Raw genomic sequence first — 20597 nt, 5'->3', positions numbered from 1 at the left:
TATATATATATATATATGTATATATATATATATATATGTATATATATATATATGTACCAAAACAAATTCAGTAAATAAATTATATATAGATATATATATGAACCAAATTATTAAGTCATCTTGATATATAGGTTTACTCTTCTTTTTTAATAGAGGAATGTAAAATCTTTATATAATATATATAAAAAGAGAGAGTTAAGCTTACGGTCAACTCCACCAAGACGCTCAACAGCATACACAAAGCGGCGATGAAGATCATGTGTCCATCGGAGTCTTGGCATTGTGGATTTAACATATGCTCTTACAGCAAACTCTGATGATTTATCGTTACTGCTATATACTAGCTTCATGGATAAAGACGGAGAATTTTCGGAGAATTTCAGCCCTTTCATCATTTTGTTAAAAAGATGAGAATTAAGAAGATAGATAAGCTTAGATGAAGAGAGAAAGGAGTTATAAGTCTATGTTTTTAAGTATAAAAAAAAACTAAAAGGGAGTAAGTAATAAATATTCTGAATTTCTGATTGCTTAATAGGATTTTCTTTCTTTGAAGTCAGTATCGAAACATTCTTGTTTGCCCTTACATGAGAACTCTTCTATAATGGCTACCTCAACCTCAACAACCCCCCACCACCCTCCTTAAATTCACTTTTTAAGTTTTTTTTAACCTTAAAAAAGGATCTAAAGATATCATTAATAGTGTTTGAACATAGATGTAATCGTCAATGTGAAGATTAGCTAAAATACAAAATTAGTGAGTGAAAACTTCTTTTGGCATCTGGTGAAGTCAGTTACAAATGATTAACACAACAAGCGTGTACTGTATGACTTATACAAGTCTTTTCTTTAGTAGTTAAGAACTTTATTAAATGAAGGGTAAATATTTTGAAAAAAGCTCAATAATTTTTTTAAACTTTGAATTATTCATTTATTTTAAACTATGAAAATGAGATTCAACTATTCAATTAATAAAAAATAGAAGGAATATAGATAAGCTTCTATGATCTTGAATTCAAAGGAGGATCTATAGTGTAAGGTGCGGATTTTTGGAAATTTGATAATTTTTACATAGATTTCGTATTTATATTGATAAATTTATTAAATATCCGTTAGATGTCTAATTTGTGTGTATAACCATTTATAATCTATGAATATAAACTCAAAAAAGAAAACAGTGAACTCAGCGGATTACATGGCGTTAAGATCTCAAATATATTTGGTAGAAATGTAGTAACAAAATTAATTTTTTGGTCAAGTGGTAGAAATAAAATCAAACTTGCTTAGATTTAGCTATCCTCCTTGATGAGGATTTGACTCTCTGGGGCACATATGATGATAAATTTTTTTCAACTCAGCGCATTACATGGCGTTAAGATCTCAAATATATTTGGTAGAAATCTAGTAACAAAATTAATTTTTTGGTCAAGTGGTAGAAATAAAATCAAACTTGCTTAGATTTAGCNAGATTAATTTTCTTGACTAAATATCATTAGCGATGGTTTTTAGTAATTCTCTCTTCTCTCCTCTCTCAACTTTCATCTCTTTCTTTCTCACTTAATTATGTAACAAACATTTTCTCCTATAAAAAATTTGCTTTTTTAACAACAAGTCACTTTCCTTTTCATTAATTTCACACCGTGATAAAAGAAGACAAATTCAAAGGATGAATTTAGGTTATAAAATTTAATAAATTCAACCCATGAGACTACTTTTTTGAAGCTTGGTTCCACAAAACTCTATCGTCTTCTTTGAAACATCATTTTTTTTCAATTTGGAATTTTTGCAAAAACTAACTAAAAGATCTAGAAAGGGCACGAAAAATAGGTAGAAAAATATTTTTTCATATATTTTTTCGGTGAAATTCTCCATTTATTTTTTGGGTCTTCTTTTCTTGTGGTATTTATAATTGTAATCTTTAATTGGGGCTCTCCCTAGTTGTTCATATGTAAGTGTAAAAACATTAAAATATTGATGTAATTTTAATTTTTAATTGTTTGATTTACACGAATGATGTTTGATTGCTCTACTTTTCGGAGAATTTTGAATGGAAAGAAGTAATTCTTTGCTGATTGAGAAAAGAATGGAAGGAGAGAGAATTGCTAATAACCATGACTAATGATATTTGGTCAAAAAAAAAAGGTGAGAAAGTAAGAGATGAGTGGTGACAGAGAATTAGTAATAATAATGATTAATGGTATCTGTCACAAAAATTAATCCGATTCATTACAAAAATAAATAGACACATGTCAATTATATAAGATAACACTCGAAGAAACTAGAAACATCATTGCAGGAGAGGAGCCTCTTCCTTCCTTTGACTAACAGTGCACATGAAAAGAAAAAGATTTTCTTAGAACTAAATGATATTTAAGGTTTCAAAAAGAATAATTTTAAGTATGAAATGAGAAATTGAATTAATTATATTTTGAATTGAATTTGATATAACTTTAATTTAGAACAAGTGGTTCCCAAAACTCAAGTCTAGAGTCGTCAGGTGAGACATTCGGTTCACAAACAGAAAATCTATCTCCACAGCAAGCTCTTCAATTTAACCAGGTCTGGCACGCTTTGGACTTCACCACCAAAATCGTTGAGGCCCCGTGAAGACGGTTCTACTTCGCTGAAAAGACGCGATACTCATTAACAAGCATCTGGTGATCAATGATCCGGAAAGATTAAAAAAAAAAAATTAACTCTGTTAATAGGGGAGTAATACAAAAAGGGATCGACAAGGGGGTGCATAGGGGAGGGGGGAAGCAAAAACTCCAGCTATGATGCGTTGGAGCAATTTTAAAAAATAAAAACAAATTTGTGTGTTCTACGCACAAATTTTTCTCTTGTACAGTGAATTAATTACATATGGAATCAACAATGCTATGCCCCAAGGGTAAATCGCAAATGATTTTCATGAATCCTTTTATAATTTGACATGAATATACTTTTAGCGTAAACTGAATTCATTATAAATTTGTGTGTAAATATTCGCTAGCCCATCATCATATTAAAAAAGATGAGAGGTTGGTAAGATGGAAGGAATTAGCTAGCTAGGTCTATGCTATACAACATAAAAAGAGAAGAAATAATATTAGTCTGTTATGTTTTGGACTTCAACACTGAAATCGTTGAGGTCCTGTGAAGACGGTTCTACTTAACTGGAAAGACACCATACTCATTAGCAAGCATCTGGTGATCAACGATCCAGAAAGATTAAAAAGTCTTTTTTTAAAAAAACTCTGTTAATAGAGTAGTAATACAAAAAGGGATCGACAAGGGGGTGCATAGGGGAGGGGGAAAGCAAAAACTCCAGCTGGAAGGTAACTAAAAAAAAAAGCTACAATTGACTGCACAATGATGAGGGTAGTGTCAAACTTTTCAGCTACTAATTGAAGTAAAAAAAAACCTTATCGAAACTGTTACATATATATGTTATATAGGTTTACCTGTGTAGTCAAACACAACTAATTCTAGAATAACAATAATCACACATATTTATTTATTTATTTCTACCCTTGTTATCAATCCTACGGAATATGGATTCTTGAAGAAGTGAATTTCCTCTATCTTTTTTAGATTGCATCACTGCAAACATTTACTTACTTTTCTTTGAATAATTGAAAAATCATAGACTTCTCAATTCATACTACTGTTTACTCGGATAAACCTAATATATATATCAAGTTTCAAATTAGTCAATGAGTACATATATATACTACGATATGATGCGTTGGAGCAATTTTAAAAAATAAAAACAAATTTCTGTGTTCTACGCACAAATTTTTCTCTTGTACAGTGAATTAATTACATATGGAATCAACAATGCTATGCCCCAAGGGTAAGAAAATCGCAAATGATTTTCATGAATCCTTTTATAATTTGACAGAAATGGCTAATTATATCAGAGTAACGGATATAATTTTAACGTAAAACTGAATTCATTATAAATTTGTGTGTAAATATTCCCTACCCCATCATCATATTAAAAAAAGATGAGAGGTTGGTAAGATGGAAGGAATTAGCTAGCTAGGTCTATGCTATACAACAAAAAAAGAGAATTAGTCATGAGTCTTTTGTCATGATTTGTCTACTTGTGTATTGAGGCTTTTTTTTCTTGCAAAAAATTGAGTTCATCTTGAAGATAGTTTAATTTAGCAGTAAGTCTTTTCGAATTTTGATTACAAAGACAGAATAATTTCACGGAATTTTATGATATGTTCAACCTAGAATTCATTATAGGATGAAAGATTGTGAAAATGGAAAAAAAAAATATTCTGCTCATGAAAAGGCCAAAGGGTTGATTGATGATAAGTCTTACTTTTTACAACATAGTCAGTATCAAAACATTCTCATATATTATTTATATATATATGTACCAAAAAAATCATAAGGGGGCCTTCACCACCCGTTTTTCATCCTTTAAATAATTCGTGTTATATTATATACTTCCTTGTACTTTTTAAGAATCTTATTACACACCTCTAATTAAAAAAGATATTCAAGCAGTAGGTTTTATTATAAAAGTATTTATTGAAATTATCCTTTATTTTTCTTAAAACATCTGACTTAATTAGTGAAGGAATATTGATTGTATTGAAATGTTAACCTAATAAGGGAATACATGGGAGATATATATAGGAGATATAGGAAGGAGTACTAATCCTAATAGGACTAGTATGAAGGAGTACTAATCCTAATAGGACTAGGATTAGTACACAGTAAATACTAATATTATTTAATACTATTTATTTAATACTATCTGTTATTATCCCCCCTCAAGCTGAGCTGAGCGGAAGCGAACGGAAGCTTGGAACTGAGGTAATCGTGCTGTCGGCTCGGGAGAGGCTTGGTGAGAATATCAGCCGGTTGTTCTTCAGTGGGTACATACTGCACAGTCATGGTGCCGGCCTGAACTTCATCGCGAACAAAGAGACAATCGGTATCAACATGCTTCATTCTGGTGTGTAGGACGGAATTCTTGGCCACACAGATGGTTGATTTGTTGTCACAATAGAGAGCAGGAACAGTGTGAGTGGCGCGGAGTTCGCGAAGAATATATGTGACCCACATGGTCTCAGCAGCAAGAAGAGCAAGGGCGCGGTATTCAGCTTCAGTCGAGGACCGAGAGACCTTGGGTTGTTTTTTTGTACACCAGGAGATCAGGTTCGGCCCCAAAAAAACGAGAAACCCCGATGTAGATTTTCTGTCATTTTTATCATTCGCCCAATCTGAATCTGAGAAACCCCGAAGCTCCAAGTCCCCGGGTCGAATGAGTAAACCACGACCAAGAGTGCCAAAAATGTACCTGAGAATGCGTTTTAGACAATGGTAATCATGTTCACTTGGTTGATGCATGCGCTGAGCAACTCGGTTGACAGCAAACTGGATGTCAGGACGGGTAATGGCCAGATACTGTAGAGCCCCAATGAGGCTGCGGAAGTGGGTGATATCGGCAAAGGGGGTGTCGGCTCCATTCGTAGACGAAGAGACTGCCATCGGTGTTGGTTGACTGGTGCATTTTTCCAGTCCAGCTTTCTGCAACAGATCTCGAGCATATTTTGACTGATGAAGAAACAAGCCGCTGCCTGTCCGAGAAACCTCCATTCCCAGAAAATAATGTAACGGGCCAAGGTCCTTCATTTTGAAGGTAGTATGCATAGCTCGAGTGACATCCTGAATGAGAGCTGCAGTAGAGCCTGTAATAATGATATCATCTACATAGACAAGAAGAATGACTGTACCGTGTGCTGAATGTCGAGTAAACAGACTCGTGTCGTGTACGCAACACGTGAAGCCGAGTCCCTGGAGGAACGTTTTCAGACGTGTGTACCAAGCACGGGGGGCTTGCTTGAGCCCATACAGAGACTTCTGGAGTTTGCAAACATGTTGAGGGAAGCGGGGATCAACATAGCCCGGTGGTTGCGTCATGTAGATAGTTTCATCAAGCATGCCATGAAGAAAAGCATTGGAAACATCCAACTGATTGATGAGCCAATTGTTGCGCACGGCGAGTGACAGTACCAGGCGAATGGTTTCCTGCCGAATAACAGGACTGAATGTCTCGGAGTAATCAAGCCCATACTCCTGATTGTAGCCTTTAGCAACCAAACGAGCCTTGTACCTGGAAATACTGCCATCCGCATTGTGTTTAATTTTGTACACCCATTTACAGCCCACTGGGTGCCGCCCATGGGGCTTAGGTACAAGAACCCAAGTTTTCTGATCAGTCAAAGCCTTAAACTCGTCATCCATAGCATGACGCCAATAAGCATTTTTTGAGGCAACAGAGTAGGTTGTTGGTTCACTATCGGGAAGGGGTGTATTTGGTAGTATGGTAGCCTGAAAGGTTTTGGGTTTAAAGATACCGGATTTGCCACGGGTTAACATGGGATGAGTATTGGGGGGTGGCACGGGCGGTGGTGATTCGGGGGTGGCCGGGAAGGACCCAAAACGGATTGGGCTGGAGATGTTGTGGGTATGGGGTGGTTCGGGTTGGTTGTGAGTGTGGGTGGTGGTTGCGGGTGTATTGTGGGTGACGGTCGAAGGGGTGATGAGGGGTGGTTGGGTAGTGGGTGGAGGTGTGGGGGAAGGTGGTGAGGGACCCTGTGAGTATGTTGGAAAAAGGGGAAGGACGCCAATGAATGATGTATTTGTGGAGGAGGAAATAGACTCGTAGGGAAACTCATTTTCGACAAATTTGACATGACGAGATATGTAGACTTTATGAGTTTGTGGGTCAAGACAGCGATAACCCTTGGAGGTAGGATGATAGCCCAAAAAAATACAAGGACGGGATCGGGGTTGTAATTTGTGAGTAATATGAGGGCGTAGCCAAGGGTAGGCAAGACACCCAAAGACGCGGAGGTTGGTATAATTGGGAAGTTCTTGGTAAAGGAGTTGATAGGGTGATTTGTTGGAGAGAGTGTGACTGGGCATTCTGTTAATGAGGTAGTTTGCGGTGGCTAGAGCTTCTACCCAAAAGGAGACAGGGAGATGAGATTGATGTAGAAGAGTAACCACCGTTTCAATGAGATGGCGATGCTTACGCTCAGCCACCCCATTCTGTTCGGGAGTGTATGGACAGGAGGTTTGATGTATAATTCCCAGGGATTGCAGAAACTGGCCAAAGATGTTATTGACATATTCCTTTCCATTGTCACTTCGAAAAAGTTTAACATGAGAATTGAATTGTGTTTTGACCATTTTTTCAAAAGTGACAAAGGTGGTGTATGCCTGTGATTTGTGTTTTAGTGGGTACAACCAAGTGTATTTTGTAAAATCATCCACAAAACAAATATAATAGCGAAAACCAGCAAATGAAGGAACAGCAGTAGGACCCCATAGGTCAGAATGAATAAGTTGAAAAGGTGCAGTTGTACGCTTCTCAGATAAAGTAAAAGGTAATTTATGAGATTTAGCAATTGAACAGGAGTCACAATTGTTTACATGAATGGAAGAAAAACCTAATTGAGACATTAAAGAATTTATTATTTGAGTAGACGGGTGACCCAGACGACTGTGCCACAACAGACTGTGGCCATCAGCCGAAAGAGCCACCGGAGCCACAGGAACGCTTTCTGAAACTGGGTGGGCAGACGAACTTGTGCCAGGAAGAACGTACAGACCATGCTCACAGGGGCCCTGAAAAATCACCCTCTTGGTAGTATTGTCTAGGATCTGAAAATCATTAGAGGTGAACAAGAGTGAGCAATTATTGTCTTTTGTGAATTGGTGAACTGAAAGGAGATTGGATTTAATAGAAGTGACGTGGGTAAGGTTACCTAGGTGAAAGATAGCGGTGGGGGTTTTAATGGTACCCGTGCCAGTGTGAGAAATATTAAGGGACTCACCGTTGCCAACAGTAATACCATTGGAGCCATGATATGGATTTGGAGCGTTAAGCTTGGATAGATCAGAAGTAACGTGCATGTTGGCCCCAGTATCCAACAGCCATTCAGAGGAAGGGCCGGCTTGAGATGCATAATTGGCACGGTTATCACTATTTCGGCTCTCCTCATACCGAAACCAGCAACGAGCAGCGGTGTGTCCTGTTTTCTGACAGATTTGACAAGTTGGACGATCCCGCTCGTAAGTGCCCTGCCCGCCGCTGGAAGATGACTGCCCGCCGCTGCCGAAGGAGTGCAGGCTGTTGTTGCTGCCGTGCTGCTGACCGTCGTACGGCGGACGACTGCCCTGCCGACCGCCGCGCCCGCGGCCTCCGCTGTTTCTGCCGTAGCCGCCGCGGCTCCCCTGCCGGCCGCCACCACGCCCCCCGCGATAGTTCTGGCTTGCGGTGAGGGCGGTGGCCGGCTCCATAACAGCGGCTTCTCGGAGAAGAAGTTTGCTCTCCAGATCCACGTTGATTTCTTCACTTTTTAGCCACGAGGAGAGAGTAGCCAGGTCAACGGGCGTTGGACTGATGCGAACCGCCTGTTTAATGGAGGAGTAAGCTGATGGGAGCCCCCGAACGACGCACATGACGAGATCTTTTTCGGGAATGATTTCGTTCACGGTGTCGAGGGCTGTGATGATGGTGGAGACCTCGTCTAAATACTCCGCCATAGTTTTCGTGCCTTTGGTAATTGTGTGGAGACGATCACGCAATTGAAAAATATGAGAGTGGGAAATTGATGCATAGCGTGTTGCGAGGGCCGTCCACAGGGCTGAAGCAGTTGTGTAGGATCGGACGTGTTTCTGAACCGTGGGAGAGATGACCGCAATCAAACATGATCGGATCTGGCCATCCACGGCTTTCCAGGCGGCATGGGCCGGATTGGTTTTTTCTGATTTGTCCGTGGCGGTGATGACTGCCGGCGGCGGTTCTGTGCTTCCATCGACGTATTTGAGAAGGTAATTGGCCTCAGAGGGATGTAAGAACGGTGATTTTCCATGTAGGGTAATTTATGTCTGATAATTTTTCGGGAATCAGGGCATAAGATGCCTGAGAAGGAGTTTAACGCCAGAAGGAAGTGAATCGAGAGGATCCACCTCGGTTGTCATGGCTGCCGCCGCCCAAGAGAAGAGAGGGAACGATCGGTGCCCTAAAGAGAGAGAAAAAAAAAACTAGAGAAAAGAAGATCTAGGTTTTCTGGCTCTTGATACCATGAAGGAATATTGATTGTATTGAAGTGTTAACCTAATAAGGGAATACATGGGAGATATATATAGGAGATATAGGAAGGAGTACTAATCCTAATAGGACTAGGATTAAGGAGTACTAATCCTAATAGGCTAGGATTAGTACACAGTAAATACTAATATTATTTAATACTATTATTTAATACTATCTGTTATTAATTAGTATAATAGTTCTCGACAGTCAATGGCAGATCCAGAATTTTCATTGAAAGGTGCGATGTATAAAGAAATAGTACGTAAAAATTACAAGATGAAAAACTGAGTGACATGAGAGGAAAATATTAACTTTAATCCGCTAAATTTAACTTATATCGTCATGGTGTGTTTAGCTTCTTCCTACTTTTACCCTATTTCATCATGCTTCTAAAATTTCTAGTGTATTTTCTTTTATTTTACAGTATTCTACTTTTTTTCTAAATTTTAAATTAGTGTACATTCAATCATATGTTAGTTTAAAAACCATCAAGATTCTTTAGAAAGATGTAAAGATCGAGTTATTAATATTATAGTGCATATTCATAAGATAAATAAATGACATTGTCGATTTTTTTTAGTTCATTTAATTCAATTTACTAGGTTAATCATTTATTAAGAAAACAAATTACGAACCAATCAAATAAGTTTAGTTTAGTTTTCATCGACTTGAAAAAAGTAAAAAAGAGATACAATGAAATTTAAAAAAAATCAATTAAGTAGATTTTATTTGGAAAAAATATTCACAACTTTTTAACTGTTGCATTCGATTAATCTGAATTTACTTTATTTTATACAATAGTTTTCTTATTAGATTTTAAATTTAATAACAATTCATCATTTTTATCAAAGAGTTTCTTTAAGTTAGTACATCAGAAGAGAGGTATGTAGAAATAAAATGAGCAATATAAGTAACAATAATAAAAGAAAAAAATATTTAAAATGTGACTAATAAGTTTAAACAAAGATAAATTAAGAAAAAGATATAACAAAAAGAAAACTAGAAAAAAATTAAAAATAAAAAAAATATAATTTTAGATTGAATAAACCTATCACACTCAATGAGAATCGAACTCAAAACCTACAACATAACAATGAACCCCTTGCCTGTGAGCCACACTGTTAGTATGTATTTGCTTAACATTAGAAGTTTACCTTGTGCATATCGTATAATTTTTCGACAAGGGGGTAAGCAACATATAGGTCCGCCCCTGTCCAACAGTCTGATTTGAAAATATATATATATATATATATATATACTTTCTTCGTTTTAGCTAATTATGTGAACCTATCTAATTTAATTGATCTTGCAATTTAAAAAATAATGAAAATTTATACATACTATAATAAGATATTATAAATTTGTGATCTAATCATGTCATACTATTTATGTGGTTGTAATTAGAGTTATTCATTAAGGATAAATTAAAAAATTCAAACTAAATCGTTTTCAAAATTAAAAATTAAATCATTTTAAAAAAAATTGACTTATAATGAAATACGCTTTCATAAATTGAATAAATATAAATAAATAACTTAACGGATTTTTCATACAAAATATAATACTAATAACTCTTATTCATTTCGTTGAAAGTTAACTTAAAATACTATTTATGTAACTTATTTTTTCTAAATATTAACACTCTTTTATTTAGAAATAGTTTAATCAAACAAAAATGAGAAAACTAAAAACATTTAATTCCTCCTTGTGCCAAAACACGTGCATCACGCGAGTTAGGCCATTAATCTGCAATAATAAAGCTTAGGAGTTGTAGTTAGGCCCAAAGGAATAAGTACTATTTTAGGTAACATTGAGCTGAATTGTTCCCCTGAATCAACTATAAATCAAAGCCCAATTACTCAAGAATATTTTCTCCTGTTGTAGTATGTAAGACCTAATAGACGAGACGGAGTTACTCGAGTAGTAAGTAGTCCTTACTTTCACCCCGAGGGTTGTGAGTCCAAGTCACCAAGGGAGTTACTCGGATGTCCTTGAAGTAAAGAAAGTTATTCTCCACTTATCTATTTAGCATTTAACCAAAAGTTTGGGGAAAAAATAATGAAATGTGAAATGATACATTCCATCAATTTCAAAAATTAAAAACATGATACAAATATGATATAGAAAGAAAAGAAGAAACTAGCTATAAGTCATAGCTCAAACTCAACTTCTTTAACTCTTCCCAAATTAAATCTTTCCCTTAGCTTACACTGATATACGCCGGTCACCCTCTCGTGACAGAAAATTAGCTAGAACTATTACATTGTTTCAAAGAGGCCTAGTGCGATGACCTCTAGCTTTGCCACAAAGAATAGCATTTTTTGGTATTGGGAGTTCATCTCTCCATGAATTGGCTGGGGAGTAAACTCTTAAGTAGAATTGTTGACCCAAGTACCTCCTTGACCAATTCTCAGACCTTATGTTCCACATTCCTACATTGTCCAATGCCATGTATATTGCGGTCCATGACTTAGGATACACCTGAATTACATCAAACAAATTCGTTGAAACATAAGTTTAAGGATGTTTCAGTATTGAACAAAGTTGAGATAATGTGTTTTGAGTTTTGACATACCTGGACGGTGCAACGTGCAATTGTGTCCCTTAAGTTGTAGTGTGCTCTATTTGCTGGAGTCCATTGTCCACCATCCATACTGTTCATTCACAACGATAAAATTAATAATCAAGAGGACTAAATATAAGAAAAAAATAGTAATTTTGATGAAGATAAGGAAGCTTTTGTTGTTTTGTTTTTTTTCAGGAAGTATGATGATATACCCGACAACAAAGAAAGAATAGCCATCAATATGCCATGATTGGACAGTTTTCTCCCAATTTTGGAAAATGATCTCAACGTAAGATCTGAAGTTAGCCGCCATAACTGGGGTTCCAATATAGGCATTTCCATTGTAAGGCTGGTCGGAGATACTACCAAGGTTGAACACTCCTCCAATGTTGAAGTGATCAGCCAGCTTTAGTGGGGTGTCCGGATCAGTGTACGAAACACTGTTGACAGCATATCTCTGTTTGCCATTTATATATGGAGCAGAGTTGGCAAGCATGATTGTGCGCGAAGGCTTGATCAATCCATAATGATAAGAACCTTGAGGATTAGGCCTTGGTCCACTTGCAGTGAGATTCCAACTGATTTGACAATCAACAAATGAAGACTTTTCAGTTACAGAATGGAAGTGATACTACCTAATCAATCATGGATCATTTTTCTTTTGTTTGATAAGGTAAGAGAATTAGACAAAAGACAATGTATTACCGAATAGATCTGGCCTGGTAAAGGGACCAATTTATTTGAGTAGTAGGCCCTCTAGGGGGAGGTCCAGAGACTTTTGTCCATGAGTTGCTGTAGTGAAGAACGGCAGTAGTGGTTAGCACTCGTGTGGTGAATCGTGAAGAGACCACGACGTAGTAGTCCTTTGGAGGCTGATTGGCAGTGACTAAAACTGAATAAGATTGTCCTAGATGGATGTCAAGTGAAGTGTAGGTTGTCTGAAGTGTATGTGATCCCTCAACTTCAACCAGTTTCATCGTGTGCCCTTGAATTCTGAAATTAATTGATGTCGCAATCCCCACATTAGATATCCTGAACCTATATGTCTTACCTACACATTGAGTTAGAAATGTTAAGGCACAGTACAGAAAAACAAGATTCTTTTAAGCAGACAAGTTAGCAGTTTACCTTGATCAACTGTAAATGTGTATCCGTTCCATCCTCGACCATTGATAATAAGACCATCAGGTAACGGAAGATCATGACCACTATCTAAAATGTACTTCAGTTGCTGCAAGAACCAAATCCCCACATAAAAATTCAGCACAAAAATCATTCAAGTTAAAACATTGAAAAGATAACTAAGCCAAACAGATGGACTCACCCTGTGACTTCTCTTGTACAAGTCTCCAGCTAGTACAGTGAAATCATGAGCAGGTGGAGCGAAAGGTACTGGAATTCGAGGACGGCTATAGACTCTGATGGCACCATATCCTCCTGCTGCCTTGTGCATTGCAAGTGATGGGAAGTAGAAATAACTACCTATCTGGTCTTTTGCTTGGAGGGTATAAGTGAAGTTTTTTCCAGGTAGAATTGGACAAGTTGTGCCATAAACTCCATCTTGCCATGAGTTCCTCCTTTGTTGTATACCATTCCTGAAACAGTTGTCAATAAATTTCAAGTCTCAGAAACCAAAAATTCTCGAGTTAGTCCATACTCCATGGGCTAATTTTATCAGCTTATATTTCATAGTATTTATTAGTATTTTTTTTAAGGTCTACAACATATACTTGAAAGAGTCCATAGGTACTCAGCATGGATTGGTCATTTTGCATAATCACATGGAAATAGACTTCAGTAGCCTTCATTATTCAGCCTTCATAATGCTAATAATATAATTCTCTTTGTCCCTACAGAATGATATGCCATTTTCTCTCTGTTATCAAGGTTTGTGTGGCTTATTGTATTCCACATATAAAATTGGGATAAAATTTAGTAATAGTTCATGTCAGAGATCTTTAGATCTAGCACGTGGGCAGTGTGTTTCTTTGTTGTACCAAAGATTTGTTACCCCATGTCATATTAATTCCATGTCTCTCATTAAGACTATAAAGGTTCATTGGTCGGTAACGAGTTATTCCGTAGTAAATTATCCTCCAATTTCACTCCAATCAAACACAAGATAGATTCATTCTAAATTAAATTCCGAGATAAGTTATCCTTCGTCCCTTATACCAAAGGAGCCAAAGTTCCAAGTGAAGACATGAAAGCTATGTTTGAGAACTCAAAATGAAAAGAGACAACAACCTACTCACTCACATTGACAAGACCAGCATCTAATTAGTCTAATTCCTACAGCTCATACCTCAGTTGTGTAAACTAAGACCAAAAGGCACATTTACTCCTTAAAGACAAGTCCCTACCAATCTTCCATTTTAATCATAATTAATTCAGATTCGAGACGTGCATAACCCACTTAAAGGGAAAAAAAGGTCACTGTTAGAAATCTCTTTATTTCATTTTATGACTTGAATTCGTAATCTTTCCAAATCTTTATTAAAGGATCAAGGATCTCATCCCCATACCTACCCCATCTTTTTCATTCCAAAAGACACCGTTTAGCTTTTTGCAAAAAAAATTGTATTATTTTGCTACACTTTCTATAGTATAATACTGCCATATTAGGAATAACAGAAAACAAAATCGTTAATTAGCAAAAGAAGAAATGAGGAACAAAAACAAACATATTAATGAAGCAATATTTGACACGAAAAATGGTTTAATCAAAGAAATTTCACTGTTCATGAACGTACAAAAAAGGCAAAATATTAAACAGATCTGCGTTAAAAAAAAAAGTTTTTTGTATCTAAAAATGTTAATCACATTGCATAACAGCCAAAAGATTGCACCTTTTTAATATCTAAATGACATTAACAGAGGATTATGAAAGAGAAAAAGGAAAACATTTTGATTAAAATCTTACCAAGAAATGAGAAAAGGTTCACTCAAGTAGTTATAGACACTGATAATCAAATTGTCATTTGTTACACAATCAATCTGTGGCCCTGGAAACTGCCCATTTATCAAGATCCCCTGCCACCAAGAAAACAGAGCGTTACTTGAATCGCCTCCAAGAAACATACATTTAACAAGAATTATATACCTGTTGTTTGACACCCAAAGGGTAAATATCTCCGTAAGTGATTTTCCAAGTGTAGTATCGATAAGGATTGTCAGCATATATACATTGTAAAGTAGTAACTAACACAAGAATAATAGCGAAAATGAAAGAACAATGAACATTAAGGCTCTTCTCCCTCATTGTGTGTTGTTTCTTTTTCTACTTTATTGAAAAGAAAATGAACTTTTTCAGGTTTCCCCTTCTTCTCCAAAATGGAAAATGTTGGGAGGGAAAAGAGAGAGAGAAAAAGGAGTGAAGTAACAGAAGCTTGTGAGTTGTTTGTCAGTGAGAGTGGACAAAATATATTGTGAATTGAGGACTAGCCCCTGTGACCCCTTTCACATGCACCTGGAATTCATGGATTTAAATATATTCAAGAGAAAAGGGTTGATATACCCCACAATTTTGTTATTTGGAGCTGATATATTCCTCGTTATAAAAGTGGTTCACATATACCCTTCATTTAATGAAAGTTAAAAAATCAGTTTTAAATTTATATTTGTTACTTCTAATTTTTTTTAAAAAATTATTTAGGGGTATATATGATTCTTCTATCAAAGTTCAAGGTATATTTTAATTATTTTCATACATAAATTATTTTTTGACTTTTTTTATATAATTATTTGAGTTTCTTATTCTGATTTTGTTTTTTTATTTCATTCATTAGTTTAAAGAAAAAAAAGTTAAACTATTTTTTTTTGTGTATTGTAATTTAATTTCGTATTCGAAGAAAAAAATTGATCATCTACAATAAGTTTTACAAGAATATTAGTGAAACATAAATAAATTTGATTATCAAAATAATAATTATAAATTAGTCACTGAAACAAAAAATAGTCAAAAAAATATGTTTGACGGGAATTAAATTTACTCATATGAGATTATATTTTTTAGAAAAAAATAATAAAAGTTTAAATTAAAATTATTATTTTTTTCATTTCCGTTAGAGGAAAAGGGTATATGTGAGTCATTTGTTTACAAGTAGGGATATATATGAGCCACTTTTATAACGAGGGGTATATCAGCTCTAAATAACAAAGTTGAGGGGTATATCAGACCCTTTTTCCTATATTTAAAAAGAAACCACGAATAATCCACATTAACAGATTAATCGAAGTTTTGAATTGTAATTGAGTGATAAATATCCTTAATTATAAACCTGGGGTTTGAGCCTCTTATAATGTAAATCCAAATTTAGTCAAATACCCCTCAATTTTGGGTTTTTCGGGGTGAACTCAAGGTTACAATGTGGTATCACAATACCGAATGAGAAATCATGAATAAAATTAACTGAATAAGTCTTTTTCGTATAAAATTATCTTTGTTAGAAAGTATTTTACCAGATATAAAAAGATTTTTAGTTGGAAAAAAATAAAAATGACGCGTTAATAGCACTTTTTAATATATATCCATGACCCTCGGTGATAAATTTGTCTTAATTCTGATAATATAGTTTACTAAGCATATTTATCGTAGTTAGCAAATATTTTTAAAACAATCTACTATCACATAGAACTTACTCAATAATGTCTTTCAATCAACTTAAGATTAAATATGTTTTATCGAATACCATAAGAATTAAGATAAAATTTACTAATAATTAAGGGATCAAAAGTATTATTATCTCAAGATAAATTGATATTTCAGTAGTTTTTTTGTGATTCCTTGGAGAGTTTCTCGGAGGGAATCTTTAGTTTTATCAAATATTTAAAGCAAAAAACAGAACTATAAAACCAACTAGTAATAAGTTTATGAAGTGAACAACCAATTTCTGTATTCGTCACGTTATATGTATAGTATCCTCTTTTCCTTATTTGCTTATTATATTAAAAACAAATGTTTATTTATATGTATTTAGTCTAATATACCAATTTTAAATTATTATAAAAATTCATAACCTTCCCATCACGAATTTGCCTTAAATTAAATCCAAAAGTCAACCTAGAAAATATAGCAACCTACGCAAAAATGCAAACTAGATAGTTGATGTTCTTAGTACTTAATGAGTTAATGTTGTAAGCAAATATAATACTCCCCAAGATGGGTTATAGAGACCTGCGGTGTGTATTGGTGGTTCGATAGTGTTAAAAAAAGACATATGTTTTAAGTCTTTAAATTTTTAAGGGGCTTTATTTTTAAAAATAATAGGTTATAAGTTATTATTGTTTAACAAATATTGAATACTATTTGTAGAAAAAATAAAATTTTCATGAAAATGAAAGAATTATTACAAAAATATTGACATATTTGGAGTACTATATCTCATGAAAAATAATTTAAAATAAGAATAATTATATTATCAACTGAAAATTAGAAGAAATCAATTATATAAAAATTATTTAAAATTAAAATTTAAGATCCCGTTTAATTTTTATTTTAAACCACTAATATACTTGAGTCGCTCCTGACAATGCGTGATCACAATTTAATGAGATTTGCAACTTGAATTCAAGACACTAGGTAGAAAATTTATTTTTAAAAAAACGAATATAATAAGACCAAGTATATAGAGTTTGCCTTTTACTCAATTTGTTCCTGGATCAAAGAGATGTAAAGATTATAAAATTGTTATATTTGGCATCACAAAGCCCCAAGTTTAATCAAGCATTAATTGTAACCCACATGCATGCTCAATTGTTAATTCAAAATTAAAATCGATCATGTTCTAAGTTCTTGTGGGTTTTTTAGTAGTATTTCTATTATGTTTATGTTTTGGAGTACATACGTTTGTTTGACAAATTAATTTTTTTTAAATATTTTTATCACAAAAAAAAGGCTAAAAATATCCCTAAACTATAACAAAAGGTCTAAGATTACTCTTGATCCAATTAGTTGGAACATGTTGCCAATCATTTAAGAGGCTGTAATTCTAAGATCTAATGCTTCATTTTCGATTTGTTTTAAGTACGTAAATCTTGGACAATTAATAAACGAATAATTATACCTATGCAAATAGAGTTATTTTAGTCAACTCTCTACAAATTAGGTAAGTATTTATTTTGAAGTAGAACATGCTTTTGGCTCAAAATCTACTCGTTGGTCCGCGGTTAATAAAAATTCTGATTCCGCCTTAAAATTTACTTATTGATTTGCAGTTAATAAAAATTTTGATTCCGTCGCTATCTGTTACGAGGCAAAAGGGTGATGATGTGGTCAAAGTCTGGCGTGTATCGTAGACTCGTAGTTATTAAGGCCAGCTGTTACAATCCCAATTGTGTTCAACCAAAATAGTGACAAGAGAAGAAAATTGCCGACAGGTATAGCCTTGTCTTTTTGGTAGTACAAATTATTTATCCATCAAAATCCACAAAATTATTAAAGTCAGCCCAATTTGTAGTTTACCTGAAAACTCAATGTGTGTTCAGGCGTCAATCACTGCTTCAGCTCACAATTTTGATTTGTATTCAACTTATAATCAATATATATACTTTTAATTTATATGCACATTAGTCATTACTTTTAGGGCCATAAATTGACTATAGTCACACTAGCTAGTGCTCTCTGTTCCTTTATTTGGACTTGGTACACACTAATGCTCGACAAACATGGGAAATGTTTCAACAGTTGAATGATGAAACATAAGAAAAGAAAATGAAAACTATCTCAAAATATAAGGTCCAATTGCTAATGCATTTGCCGTATTACAAACTAACCAACATCAACCTGGCTGATGGCAACAATCAATGGTGATACTACTCTTCCCACTATAGAATATGCACTGAATATTAGGAGTTTATTTGGATGTACTCACGAGTCACACAAAGACAACTTTATTATTGTTTCAAGGCACCCTATGCAGAATTTCTTTAAGGGGATGAAGCTACATGATTTTTATCCGCATCCTGCTTATCTGAAACATAACATTTATCCTTAAATGAATCATGATCTATTAAAGTTTTCAACAGGTTACTATGTTAAGGCCACCATGACTGCTAAATTGATGGCACAAATGACCTAAAAAAATGTCGAGGTGTAACTTGAATTAATTACTTGGCATGGATGTCACAGTTTTAAAATCATGAAGTTGGGGCACAAATAATCCTCATGTGCATAATGCAGAAACTTGGCTGATTGAAAATGTTGTTCATATTGGTTGTTTTTCATACCCCTTGGACTTAATACTAGTGTTTAACCTTATGTGGTTGGGCTGATAGTAACGTTTGTACTCTGATGAACAAAACAATAAATGTATCCTCTATTACCTAACACATCAAGTAAGATAACCCATGTATCACAATAAAACCATTGATTGGACGTGGCAAGTATCCAGTATGATCAATTGAGGTGCATGAAAGTAGGTTCGGATAGCACAAAACCATATTTTTCTTGAACAGATTTTAAATATCTTTGCTTTGAATTGATCCAAAAATGACTTTTTCTTTTCTCAAAACAATTATGAGTCAATCGAGCATTAGCTTTTAATTCATTGCTATATCGAGATATAACAACAAACACAGTAAAATTATCACAAAGAGCAAGTATGATTCTTCCTTCCTTTCTATTTTTTTCATTTTAAGTGGCTATATATACTCACCAAAAGCACCCCACCTACATTCCACAAATGGGTTACAACTTTAGCAGGCTTGACAATTTAATGAATTGAAAGGCAACCCAACAAGAACCAATATTTAATAAACTGCCAATATACAATAAATCCAAATCAATAGTCTATAAGGTGTAATTGAGACTTGAGAGTGACCCCCCAAACTATAATTATGAGGCAACCTCACTACCAATATGTGGGGTCATCCCCTATCACAAATTCAGTCTAAGAATTAAAAGAAGCAAACTTACCAATACATACAATTCGCCCAAATTATTTATCAATATGACTGAAATATATAAAACCTAGATTCCTGACTCTATATATTATTATGTTTATTTTTTCTCAACATGTACCCTTTGAATGTGTACGTGGCAAAAACCCTCCTAACATATGCAATAGATCGCAAACCACACAGGAGAGATAACCCACACTAGGCTTGCTCGACTCGAAAGGCAAATCATTTACTTTTGCTGAAAAGGTATTTCGAAACTTGAGACCTCCAACTAGGGGTGTACATGACCGGGTTGGTTCGAGTTTTTTTAAATATCAAACCAAACCATTTGTTTCGTATTTTTGAATTTATAAATCAAACCAATAAAAGTAGGATTTTCGAATTTTTTCGATAAAGTTTTCATACAAACATATAATGTACTTGTACTTCAAATATTCTTTAGTCCCCCTACCAAAATGCATATATCTAAGTTATTTCTCAAGAAAATAAAAAAAAAATGATACGATTAATGACACTAAAATATCCAACAAAAAATAATAATAAAATTGCATAAAAAAGTATTGCAAATTAATAAGTCATAATAAAATTGATCATAATTAAAGTACTAAATCATGCTAAAATAAGTTTCGTAAGCATTAGTTACATGACTAAATTCAAAAGAAAGTAAAATTAGATTTAATTGTCTAAATCTATGTAAAACTAAAAACAAATATTCAATTTTATTGTCATTCTAGTGTCGAATTGATTTTCTTTTTGCGTAGTATTAATTTGATTTTTATTTAAACTTTATTATAATTACGAACATGTATGGACTATAATCTTTATTAGATCATTAAGAATTCTTACTTCCAAACATGAAATAAATATAATAAAAGATAAAAACTATGAAAAAGTATAAGAGATATTTAAAAATTATATCAAAATAAGTATTTTTACGTATAAATAAATTTTAAAATTATATATTATGTCGGATTGGTTTTGATCTCAGATTGGTTATTTTTAGTTGAAACCAAACCAACCCAAATA

General features: G+C 34.2%; 2 protein-coding genes across 2 annotated transcripts in view; both read right to left on the bottom strand.

Annotated features, from left to right (window-relative positions):
- The window catches only part of LOC107010103, a 2340-nt gene extending 1945 nt beyond the window's left edge, over positions 1-395 (bottom strand). The window contains exon 1 of the mRNA XM_015209364.2: positions 206-395. Within this exon, the coding sequence (XP_015064850.1) occupies positions 206-395 (190 nt within the window). The remainder of the gene's footprint in view (positions 1-205) is intronic.
- Positions 396-11097: 10702 nt separating this feature from the next.
- Positions 11098-15129, bottom strand: LOC107008622 (L-ascorbate oxidase homolog). Its single transcript, XM_015207732.2, has 8 exons — positions 14776-15129; positions 14596-14705; positions 12997-13267; positions 12801-12903; positions 12378-12723; positions 11885-12250; positions 11682-11760; positions 11098-11587 (listed from the first exon to the last, which is right to left on the bottom strand). The coding sequence occupies exons 1-8, from the start codon at positions 14932-14934 to the stop codon at positions 11375-11377; spliced, it is 1647 nt and encodes a 548-aa protein (XP_015063218.1). The 5' UTR covers positions 14935-15129; the 3' UTR covers positions 11098-11374.
- Between the last annotated feature and the right edge of the window lie 5468 nt (positions 15130-20597).

The sequence above is a fragment of the Solanum pennellii genome, chromosome 2 (assembly GCF_001406875.1).
Source record: "Solanum pennellii chromosome 2, SPENNV200".
NCBI lineage: Eukaryota > Viridiplantae > Streptophyta > Magnoliopsida > Solanales > Solanaceae > Solanum > Solanum pennellii.
This window is presented reverse-complemented; position numbering and strand designations above follow the sequence as displayed.